Here is a 12,789-nt window from a genome sequence, read left to right as displayed (position 1 = left end):
CAGTCACTCCAATGACATGACATCCTCCTAGCATCTAGCTAGCTAGCTAATGTTAGGCTCTGTGTTTTTAGCTTGCTACATAGATATGCTAGCCTATTAGCCATGTTATGGCTGACTTGTGATCATTGCCCTTGCTAGTCTGATTGTATTGACATTCCCAGCCTGAGTTACATTCGTCCGTTTTTGTCCAAAATATTGAGTCATTGAAACTAAAACAGTGCTTCCCGAATGGACGCAGCAAACAATGTAGCAGGTCAGTTGTGATTTACAACCTGATAGCAATATTTTATGGACTACGAAGAAGTGTATTAGTGAATTATATGAATCATGCATTGAACTGCATCCATCTATTCTGCCAACAATGCCTTAGTGTACGTCATGGAATGTTGAGTCAAATAGAAGCAATTTTTAAAACCCTTTATAAACGTTGGTTTTGTAGCATAAACTGGGAATTTGATATTTTTAGCTGATATGATTGTCTGTTTGTTTCATATCTGCAAAGTAGTTAAAACACTGTCATTTCCACTTTAACCTCTCTGCTAACCTTGCCTAACCTTAACCTTAAATTAAGACCAAAAAGCAAATGTTTGTTTTCATGAATTTTTACCATATAGCCAATTTTGACTTTGTGGCTGTGCTATCTAGTGGAAACAGCTTTACAGCTACAATTCAAAGAGTTTGATTTCTAGAGCGCCCCCTATGCAGATGGACGTAGTCGGTACTGCATGTCGTTTTTTTTTTACTATTTTTGGTGAGAGGGACCTTATCTAAACTTGTGTCAAGCGATTTGTAGTCCTCCATCCGAGTGTCTCTGTTCGATTTGCTGGCTCTGCAATCAATCTACCATACTACCTAAAATAGACCAATGGGGATGGGACATGGGCGGGATTATGTAAAGTAATTATTGCGGTATGAGTCAGGTTCGGCAACTTGTAGCCAATAAATGAATTCCAGATACGTCACGGTGGGATTGAATAACATAACAGCCAATACGAAGTCATGTCCCAATTTTATATTTGTTAATATTTAGGAGCTCCATTTCATTGCAGCGACCAGTGACTGACCGAGTTTGATTTACATATGACTGACATTCCAGTGCATATTTGAACCAATCAGCGGTCACGGTGGCGGGATGACAGGTGGCTGCCTTGACCAATGTCGGAGCGTAGATGTAGAGAAAGGGGCGGGGCACGGTTGGGCGAGGTTGACACACTGAAAGAGCGAGAGGGGCAGCCTAGTTTACAACAAGAGGAAGAGGGGAGGGAAAAAGAAAGAAAGGGCCAGACGAAGCCAGAGGAGAAATCGTGGGGATGAGAGTTGAGCTAAAGTGAGGAGATGTTATGATACGAGGACTTTCCTACTACAAATACCTGCGGAGCTGACGGACAGGAGTGGACGCGCGCGAAGTGACCTGCTGCAGGCGGGGATCGCACTGGACCTCGAGCTGCTATTTCTATACAAAGCCCCCGATTCCACGGATCTGTGTCAGAGCATCTCCGGCTGGCTCCTCGCTTCAGTTTCCTGCCTTTGAGCTCAATCCGGTCTTTGGTCCAAGTGGAACAGTAACCAACACAGAACAGTGCTGTGGTCTCGCCCCACTTTCTGTCATTGGGGCCCGAGTTATCAACATCGCCGCTGCTCATGACAGCGTTGGAGTGAAATACTTCTGGCAACTATATTTTCAGTCGATTACCTTTTTGAGAGGTTGATAGATACCAAGGTGGTGTTTAAAAAAATATTAGTGGGGATAGCGCATTGGTGGCTAGCTTGCAAAAATCACCCAAAATGGGTCTTTGGATTTAACCAGCAACTGGAGAGCCAGTGGGATATGGGAGATAGATGAATGCACCAGTTTTACGCACACAAGCATATGATTCGCCTTGTTAATTGATGGTGAATACGATTTCACGTTGCTTTACATTTCAATATGAGTTGGTGCCAAAGCAATAGAATATCAATTTTGGATGCTGACAGTATTCGGTTACCATACGGTTAAACAGGCAGGTGGCTAACGGTTTTGGGAGTAAAAAAGTGCAGGTGTATTCAGACATGTTTTAGCCAATTTAGCTACCATATTATAGATCTAGCACGCAGGAGTCCTTGTTCCTCAAATAATTTAAGTGGTTTCATGGTGTGAAGAAAAACAATAGTAACAGACCTTTGTTGTTGTGTAAAGGAAGGGTAGTGACATGAGGACAACAATTGCGTTTCTTTGACTGCTTTCTGTGCTGCGGGTGCAGGGCCAGGGGCGTTCCCGGGTGTACGGCGGTATTTGGACCGGTGCACTCGAGGCTCGGGTTGCCGTCTGGAGCTGTACCTGTCGGCTGTATTTTGAAGTAGCACAATGTTATTTTGACTGACAATTGCAGTGCTGCTTGCGTCAATGTAGAGTATTTGCACTAGACTGCAATAAACCCGTCTGTAGTGGCCAGCTAACGTTAGATAAACAATTAATTGGGGTCCTCCAAACTCCAGCAAGAACATCCAAAGTAAACGCATGATGTTGCTGAGCATAGCCTGCACTGGAGTTTATGGATGGCAAATAGCTGCTGCTAGCCTGTGTTAATTAGCCAGCTAACTAGTAGTGTGTAACGTTACACACTGTCCGATGCATATGCATTTGATTAATAGATTCAGACAGATACAAATTCCTTCAATAAACATATCTAGCAGGATGATGAATTTGATAGCTTTATCATTTTGAGCATTTGCCTAACAACTAGCTAGCCAGATAGCTAAAGCAGGTAGTTAGCTAGCTAGCTTTCCACTGCTAGCAATTCATGTTAGCTAGCCAGAACGACACTGACAGACATCTTGGTCGACTACATGCAATACATCGAATACTCCGGAGTTCGTTTCTGCCCTAAACAATGTACTAGCCATTCGTACCTTTTGTACACTGATAGACTGAAGCGAGTACGTGTAGAGACGAGTTGAACATGGCCGCGAGGATAGCGTATGTCTCGGACTGATGTGCCAATTTACTCCGTGGATGAGGGCGAGGCCTAGTTAACCTATTCATGACCGCAGAACTCCAGTAATGTAAACAAACAGACGAGGGGGCATCAGGGGTTATTAGACCAAGAGGAACACAGACTTCTCCGATGATATTTAACATTGTCGTATCTTCTGTATCCTGTTGCAACTTGTGACTACTGGCTAGTTGGCAATCCATTTACCTATTTCATTTTCTGCACTGGGGAAATGTAATTGTTATCGTCAATGCGCGTGAACAAGTATGCTGCTCGCAGAGAGTGCGGCTTTCTGAAAAGATGAGAGCGTGAGCTGCTCTCATGTTGTTGACCGATGCGCCTGGGACTGTATTTTAATCAGAAATCAACATATACATCTGTACGCCACCGGATAAATCAAAATAGCAGTGCGTCTGTTTCAGTGAAAGTTGTGCTTGATGACCGCAATCTGAAGAGAAGCGTCAGATGCAGGCACCATCGAGCACTGTTGCGTTCTTGTTTCATCGATGGAATTGCCATCCACTATACGATCTTGGATCACTGATGGATGTTTGAACACATGGATTAAATTACATTGTAAAGCGAGGTCTTCAAGGACCCTTTTTAATTAACTCATCGTTTTTGGAAAAACACTATAAAGAACCCTTTTCAAACCATGTATTCATCAGAGAGCCCTCAGTACCTCCGTCAAGGACTGAGCATGTTTGGTCAGTCATGGTCATTTACTACCTTTGTGTTTTTCATATTTGTCTTCAGCACCATTTTTTATGTTGTAGCAGTATGAATTTACAGTGAGATATAAATGCTATATACAGGTATTTTTCATGGCCGATTGATACTCACATGGATCAGCTACCTGCTGGTGAGTTTCCAGAGGTGCCCCATATGGGGAGCAGCAACAGCCTTGAGTGTATATACCTGAGGCTAATTGCTTAGTAAGATAATTGGTTAAGCCAGTGAGCCACTGGTTCTGGGAAGATGTGCCTTTGATAGTCACTTCTTGGCCATACTAGAAAAGTATTCATATTGTAATGAATAAACTATTAGCAGGTGTACAGGCTAACAAAACAATATGTTCCCCAAATCTGGAAATAGAATCTTGTTTATATGAAAGTTATGAGATTGTTTATCGGAAGTTGAGATTTAGAAAAATATATTTCAGCTAGCTTACTATGGGGAGTGCATTGTCTGGACATATTGTGAGTCCATAAACTGTTGCTCAAAAATAATTTTCACTGACTGGATTATATTTACATTTAAAAAAAACATTTTAGTCATTTTTAGCAGACACTCTAATCCATAGCAATTTACAGTTAGTGAGTGCATACATTATTTTATTTTTCATACGCAGGGCCAATTATGCGCCGTCCCATGGGTCTCCCGGTCACGGCCTGCTACGACAGAGCCTGGATTCGAACCAGGATCTCTAGTGGCACAGCTAGCACTGCGATGCAGTGCCTTAGACCACTGCGCCACTCGGGAGGCCTCTGAATGAAAGGAGTAGGCCTAACCATTTCTTTGTATTTTTTTGCAGTCTGGACCAACGTGGAACCCCGGTCAGTTCCTGTGTTTCCCTGGCATTCATTGGTCCCTTTCCTGGCACCAACCCAATCAGATGCCTCTACTCAGTCTGGTGAGGGCCAACAACCAATCAATCACCCCCAAGCTGCCAGTCTGAAGACAGGTAGGTTTTTGGTGAAATTCTACCCCAAATCCCAGCGCGATTACCATTTCTACCATGATTTCAAACATTGGTATATCAGAGATTTGAACCATTAGAATCATTGCGAAAATGCCCCCTTTTCCTGTCTTTCTCAGAGTCTCAGGGGGGTGCAGTGCTGCTACAGGAGGCCAACGAGGGCCCCCCCACCCTGGAGAGAGGACCCACAGCACGGCCCACTCCCTCCACGGACGACCTGGCCCCAGAGAGGGAGAGAGAGACCGAAAGAGAGAGGCCAGACAGTGAGACTGAGAGTGACGTGGATGACCCGTAAGTGTTTGTGTGCGTGCGTGACTGCATGCATAATTGCATGCATGTGTGTGTGGACACTAAGGCTGACCCCAGTTAGTCGACTGGTCGATTGTTTGGTCGTTAGGCTGTTGGTCGACCAATAATTTTTTTTGTCGAGCAGTAGCAAAAAAAACATGAGACATCTCAGACACCTGTCTGATTCGCGCCCATCTCAGTGAACTAATCCATTGCGGAGGCCAAGACTAATCCATTGCGGAGGATGGCACCGTCCAAGAAGAAGGGGAGTGTGGCTAAGATGCATAATGCAGGTCTCTTTCCAGAATGCGCGCTCTTCCGCCAATTTGTGCACCTTCATTGTTTCATAACTACATTGTGAGAATTGTTTGCGTTTGATTGTTAGTGTCTATCAATTCCCCATTACATATATCACCAGTAGCACATTTACCATTAATTCCAATAATTTCTAATCCATAATGTTTGTTTGGTTACGGTAATTTCTGTTATTGCATTCAATATATTATTATTCCAGTCTTTTACCGTTCTCATTGTTAGAGTGGACACGTTGTTTACCTATACTACACTTGTGCGAAACAAGTTTTGGTTTATTTCATTCCATTTACGTGTTTTGTCAATTTAGTCATTGACTTTTGTTTGGAGCGCTACTGTCAATGTTGAGTAAGGACGTGCACCTGATTACGCATAGAAATAGGCCTATAGGCTACCTTGCCTGTGTGCAAATGTAGGCATAAATGTGCCCATTTGGGGATCTGATAGTATTTCTGATTGGCTTACCTGATGATTACCTCTGATTGGCTTACCTACAGCTTTGTCTGACCCGAGCTCACTGGAGCGAAACTCTGAGGGCCCAGAATATTTTATACAATGTTGCAAGTTTGTTAGCATGAGCTTCGGGCTGACCCAAGTTGATAGTTGATACAATGTTTAAAGTTCGTTGCAGACAGGCCATGCATAGCCAATGGGATTTATAGGATATTTATTTTTATCAGGATATTTTCTACCTGCAGGTTGCATTGTTTTTATTTTTTGGCTTTATGTAGGCTATTTTTACATAGTTGTAGTACTCTAGACCGGTCTCGAGTCTTGTTTCGAGACCACATATTGAGTGTTTCGGTCTTGTCTAGGTGTAGGATACATTTGTACTCAGTCTTGACTCTGTCTTGGACAGTGAGGACTCATAATTTCTTCCCAAAGTAAAAAACTCATAATTGTCAGCTTCCATTCAGTCAGCGCATAAAATCGTTTCGCCAGGCCAAATATATATTATCCTTTCTTGAAACATTAGCTTTATATCTATTATAGACATGTTTGCGCAGTGGCGAACCTATAGGCCTTCAGTGTGTGACAGGTTTGTGATTCTGAAAGGACAGCAACCGTAATACCAGTGCACTCGTGTAGGAGTGCACTTTTTGTAAAACACAAAGCGCCAGTGGCGTAGTGGAGGGTATACGCAGGTATAAGCCGTATACCCACTTTTTTTTCAGTTGGCTTTGCTTATACTCACTTCTTAAACCCTACTGATGCGAATCAAAGTAGTGTAGTGGAGGTATGCGATTTATCAAATATGTAGCACAAAGTAGCCTACACAATCACAAAGCACGTGAAATATATTCACATGCGCGCAGCGCACATAGCCAAGTTTCAACGGAATATCATCTGCAGGCAACAAGAGTGTGCAGCTCTCAAATGCTTTTGGCATGGAGCAGCTCAGAGAATAATTACATCGGTAGCTGGTAGGGTAGGAAAGACGTTTCAACGTATGATATCTACAAGTAAATGCTAACTAAGGCAACAATGGATATGCAAACCCGGTATTGAAAAAGTTTAGTCCGAAGTGTTGGTTAGTAGGCTATTTGTGATGCGCAAATGTCATCATGCACTGTTTGCATCAGGGGTGTAGACATGGATGGACCTGGGTGGACAGAGACCCACCCACTGGGGAGCCAGGCCCTGACAGGCCCACCCAATCAGATTGATGTGGTTTAAGCATTGTTGTGGACTTAGACCATCATTCTTTAGTCCTTTTTCTATAAAAACAATAAGTGTGATTTTTTTTAGAGTAAAAATCTATAGGAAAACGCATAAAGAAACCATAGGAAAACATATATGATTTTTCACTCAGGGTGCCTTTCCTTCTCTGGGCAGGCTGTTTGGGAACTTTCTGGCAAAATTAGAGTATACCCACTTCTCCAAGCACCGATAGGGCCGATGGAAAGACAGCAGTCACACACAGCATGATGTTAAAGGATAAGCAGTCCATAAACAAGGACATAAAAAGCCAGTAGGTCCCAATCATAGAATACAAAAACACAACCATTAAGCATTTTCCAATCGAAATGTACAACTATTACTTCCATTGCAAAAAGCATTTCACTTTTAGCACACAAAGTTACTGGTGACCTAAAGTTTAAAGTGGAACTGACAACATTTTAACTACTTTGCAGATATGCAACAAACAGACAATCATAATATCACTAAAAAATATCAAATTCCCAGTTTATGCTACAAAACCAACTTTAGAAGAGGTTTTAAAAATAGGTTCTATTTGACTCAACATTCCATGACATACACTAAGGCATTGTTGGCAGAATAGATGGATGCAGTTCAATGCATGATTAATATAATTCAGCAATACAATGGTACATTGTTTGCTGCCTCCATTCGGGATGCACTGTTTCAGTTTCAATGACTTAATATTCTGGACAAAAACTGACTAATGTAACTAATGCTGGGAATGTCAATACAATCAAACTAGCAAGGGCAATGATCACAAGTCAGTCATAACGTGGCTTATAGGCTAGTGTATCTATTTATGTAGCAAGCTAAAAACACAGAACCTAACATTAGCTAGCTAGCTAGCTGCTAGGAGGATGTCATGCCATTGGAGGAGTGGGTGAGTGACTGACTTTTTCCCCTCATATTGTTTTTCGGTGGCTATACACAGCTAGAGATGCAGGTGTCATTTGGTTAGCTAGCAAGAACTTTAACGACTGTCATCCAGTTAGCTAGCATATCTCTTGCGTTCGCAAATTCACTCTGGCTATCTAGCTACTCTGATTTCAGAGCACTCTTGTCTGAGTGTGCCAGAGTGCAGAATAACTGATGAATTTACGAATGCGCAAAACCCACTGAATATGATGGGTGTCAGTAAACAAAGGCAAAAAAAATTAACAGTTAGTCAAGAATGCTCTACGAAACATGTAAACAGCCTAATCAGCTCTGCTACGGCGAGTAAAATGGTCAGAGTGAGGTGTTCTCTCATTTGTGTCTGGAAGTAGCAAGCTAGCCAACTTTAGTTGCACTGCCTGTAAACACGCAGTAAGTGAATGATGGCAGGCCTGTGAATGATGACAGGCCCGTGTGGCAAATGGCTTGTTTGGCAGGAGTGGCAGGAGGATGGTAAAGTTTTTTGTCTTCTGGTTATCTTGATCTCTGGCTCCCTCAAGTCATTTGTGTCATATTTAATCAAACAGTGCGCTTAAAGGGAAAGGGGGATACCTAGTCAGTTGTACAACTGAATGCATTCAACCGAAATGTGTCTTCCGGATTTAACCCAACCCCTCTGAACTGACATCCACATCAAGCATCAGACAAGCTCAATTACGGAAGTATTCACCCCCTTGGCATTTTTACTATTTTGTTGCCTTACAACCTGGAATTAAAATGGATTTTTTGGGGGTTAGTATCATTTGATTTACACAACATGCCTACCACTTTGAAGATGCAAAATATTTTTTATTGTGAAACAAAGAAGAAATAAGACAAAAAAACAGAACTTGAGCGTGCATAACTATTCACCCCCCCCCCAAAGTCAATACTTTGTAGAGCCACCTTTTGCAGCAATTACAGCTGCAAGTCTCTTGGGGTATGTCTCTATAAGCTTGGCACATCTAGCCACTGGGATTTTTGCCCATTCTTCAAGGCAAAACTGCTCCAGCTCCTTCAACTTGGATGGGTTCCGCTGGTGTACAGCAATCTTTAAGTCATACCACAGATTCTCAATTGGATTGAGGTCTGGGCTTTGACTAGGCCATTCCAATACCTTTAAATATTTTCCCTTAAACCACTCGAGTGTTGCTTTAGCAGTATGCTTAGGGTCATTGTCCTGCTGGAAGGTGAACCTCCGTCCCAGTCTCAAATCTCTGGAAGACTGAAACAGGTTTCCCTCAAGAATTTCCCTGTATTTAGCGGCATCCATCATACCTTCAATTCTGACCAGTTTCCCAGTCCCTGCTGATGAAAAACATCCCACAGCATGATGCTGCCACCACCATGCTTCACTGTGGGGATGGTGTTCTCGGGGTGATGAGAGGTGTTGGGTTTGCGGCAGACATAGCGTTTTCCTTGATTGCAAAAATCTCAATTTTAGTCTCATCTGACCAGAGTACCTTCTTCCATATGTTTGGGGAGTCTCCCACATGCCTTTTGGCGAACACCACACGTGTTTGCTTATTTTTTTCTTTAAGCAATGGCTTTTTTCTGGCCACTCTTCCGTAAAGCCCAGCTCTGTGGAGTGTATGTCTTAAAGTGGTCCTATGGACAGATACTCCAATCTCCGCTGTGGAGCTTTGCAGCTCCTTCAGGGTTATCTTTGGTCTCTTTGTTGCCTCTCTGATTAATGCCCTCCTTGCCTGGTCTGTGAGTTTTGGTGGGCGGCCCTCTCTTGGCTGGTTTGTTGTGGTGCCATATTCTTTCAATTTTTTAATAATGGATTTAATGGTGCTCTGTGGGATGTTCAAAGTTTCAGATTTTTTTTTATAACCCAACCCTGATCTGTACTTCTCCACAACTTTGTCCCTGACCTGGTTGGAGAGCTCCTTGGTGTTCATGGTGCCGCTTGCTTGGTGGTGTTGCAGACTCTGGGGCCTTTCAGAACAGGTGTATATTTACTGAGATCATGTGACACTTAGATTGAACACAGGTGGACTTTATTTAACTAATTATGTGACTTCTGAAAGTAATTGGTTGCACCAGATCTTATTTAGGGGCTTCATAGCAAATGTTAATACATACAGTGAGGGAAAAAAGTATTTGATCCCCTGCTGATTTTGTAAGTTTGCCCACTGACAAAGACATTATCAGTCTATAATGTTAATGGTAGGTTTATTTGAACGCATGTCAAAAATGTTATAAATTGATTTGCATTTTAATGAGGGAAATAAGTATTTGACCCCCTCTCAATCAGAAAGATGTCTGGCTCCCAGGTGTCTTTTATACAGGTAACGAGCTGAGATTAGGAGCACACTCTTAAAGGGAGTGCTCCTAATCTAAGCTTGTTACCTGTATAATAGACACCTGTCCACAGAAGCAATCAATCAGATTCCAAACTCTCCACCATGGCCAAGACCAAAGAGCTCTCCAAGGATGTCAGGGACAAGATTGTAGACCTACACAAGGCTGGAATGGGCTACAAGACCATCGGCAAGCAGCTTGGTGAGAAGGTGACAACAGTTGGTGCAATTATTCGCAAATGGAAGAAACACAAAATAACTGTCAATCTCCCTCGGCCTGGGGCTCCATGCAAGATCTCACCTCGTGGAGTTGCAATGATCATGAGAACGGTGAGGAATCAGCCCAGAACTACACGGGAGGATCTTGTCAATGATCTCAAGGCAGCTGGGACCATAGTCACCAAGAAAGCAATTGGTAACACACTACGCCGTGAAGGACTGAAATCCTGCAGCGCCCGCAAGGTCCCCCTGCTCAAGAAAGCACACATACATGCCCGTCTGAAGTTTGCCAATGAACATCTGAATGATTCAGAGGAGAACTGGGTGAAAGTCTTGTGGTCAGATGAGACCAAAATGGAGCTCTTTGGCATCAACTCAACTCGCTGTGTTTGGAGGAGGAGGAATGCTGCCTATGACCCTAAGAACACCATCCCCACCGTCAAACATGGAGGTGGAAACATTATGCTTTGGGGGTGTTTTTCTGCTAAGGGGACAGGACAACTTCACCGCATCAAAGGGACGATGGACGGGGCCATGTACCGTCAAATCTTGGGTGAGAACCTCCTTCCCTCAGCCAGGGCATTGAAAATGGGTCGTGGATGGGTATTCCAGCATGACAATGACCCAAAACACATGGCCAAGGCAACAAAGGAGTGGCTCAAGAAGAAGCACATTAAGGTCCTGGAGTGGCCTAGCCAGTCTCCAAACATTAATCCCATAGAAAATCTGTGGAGGGAGCCGAAGGTTCGAGTTGCCAAACGTCAGCCTCGAAACCTTAATGACTTGGAGAAGATCTGCAAAGAGGAGTGGGACAAAATCCCTCCTGAGATGTGTGCAAACCTGGTGGCCAACTACAAGAAACGTCTGACCTCTGTGATTGCCAACAAGGGTTTTGCCACCAAGTACTAAGTCATGTTTTGCAGAGGGGTCAAATACTTATTTCCCTCATTAAAATGCAAATCAATTTATAACATTTTTGACATGCGTTCTTCTGGATTTTTTAGTTGTTATTCTGTCTCTCACTGTTCAATTTTTTTTACATTTACATTTTTTGTCATTTAGCAGACGCTCTTATCCAGAGCGACTTACAGTTAGTGAGTGCATACATCTTATTTTTTTCATACTGGCCCCCCGTGGGAATCGAACCCACAACCCTGGCGCTGCAAACGCCATGCTCTACCAACTGAGCTACATCCCTGCTGGCCATTCCCTCCACTACCCTGGGATCAAATACTTTTTTCCCTCACTGTATGCACGCACCACTTTTTCCGTTATAAATTTTTTCAGAATTTCTTTAAACAAGTAATTTTTTTTATTTCACTTCACCAATTTGGACTATTTTGTGTATGTCCATTACATGAAATCCAAATACAAATCAATTTAGGAAAAACGCCAAGGGGGATGAATACTTTTGCAAGGTACTGTAGTTGATTTTATATAAAAACGTTTTAAAATTTCGACCAGTTGATTGGTCGAAAGAACAGACTTTCGGTCTGCCAATATGTTTTTGTCGTCAGGGACAGCCGTAGTAGACACATAAAATCAACCTGTGTGTTGAGTGGCTCCACACGTCCACTGTGATGTTTTAGTAAACTCCTAGTCGTACATGTAGAGCAGCATGTTATTTGAACAAAGAGGTGAGGAACAAGCATTCCGTCTCTGTGCTTTCTTACTAGCTATATGAATGGCAATATGAATATAAGCTATATGAATATACAGGTAGCCTAGCGGTTAGAGTGTTGGGCCAGTAACCGAAAGGTTGCTAGTTTGAATACCTGAGCCGACAAGGTGAAAGATCTTTCGATGTGCCGTTGAGCAAGGCACTTAACCCTTATTCGCTCCAGGGGTGCCGTACTACTATGGCTGACCCTGTAAAAAAACACATTTCACTGCACCTATCCGGTGTGTTTAACAATAAAACATAAAAAATAAATAAAAATAATGGCTGTGGCCAGGCTGCTGCTGTCCATTTTCCAGTATGAGCTGTCTGCTGAATCCACTGAACTGTCTCTGGGGAGATGAGCCACCTTCCCTGCCCTTTGTGTGTGAAAGAGAATGACAGTTTTTATGTAAATCTCTCTCCTAAAACCTATACTGCCTAGAGAGTTGTTTTTGTCTGTTTTTCAATTTTTTTCCCATGTTTGCTACAGAGGTATGATGGTGAGTGAGATATATATATATATATATATATATGGTTTAGGTCAGAGATATCTGATGTTGTCATGGTTCTGTCTCCTCCTGTCTCTCTCTCAGATTCTTCCCCAGTGTTCTTCCTGAGCCGCCCCTGTCTGTAACTCCTGTGAAGAGACGCACTCAGTCCCTCAGCGCCCTGCCCAAAGATGGGGACAAGATCAGCCCTGGCAAGGTAACCTCAACC

At 42.9% G+C, this 12,789-nt stretch overlaps 1 protein-coding gene across 1 annotated transcript in view; it reads left to right on the top strand.

The window, feature by feature from the left end:
* LOC121585375 (protein capicua homolog) overlaps positions 1–12,789 on the top strand; it is a 52,346-nt gene that overhangs the window by 23,831 nt on the left and 15,726 nt on the right. Inside the window, 3 exon segments of the mRNA XM_045216516.1 lie at positions 4,507–4,656; positions 4,791–4,962; positions 12,666–12,777. Coding sequence (XP_045072451.1) covers positions 4,507–4,656; positions 4,791–4,962; positions 12,666–12,777 — 434 coding nt within the window.

The sequence above is a fragment of the Coregonus clupeaformis genome, unplaced genomic scaffold (genome assembly GCF_020615455.1).
Source record: "Coregonus clupeaformis isolate EN_2021a unplaced genomic scaffold, ASM2061545v1 scaf0731, whole genome shotgun sequence".
In the NCBI taxonomy this organism is placed as follows: domain Eukaryota; kingdom Metazoa; phylum Chordata; class Actinopteri; order Salmoniformes; family Salmonidae; genus Coregonus; species Coregonus clupeaformis.
The sequence above is the reverse complement of the archived record's forward strand: the minus strand, read 5'-3'. Positions and strand labels throughout refer to the sequence as shown.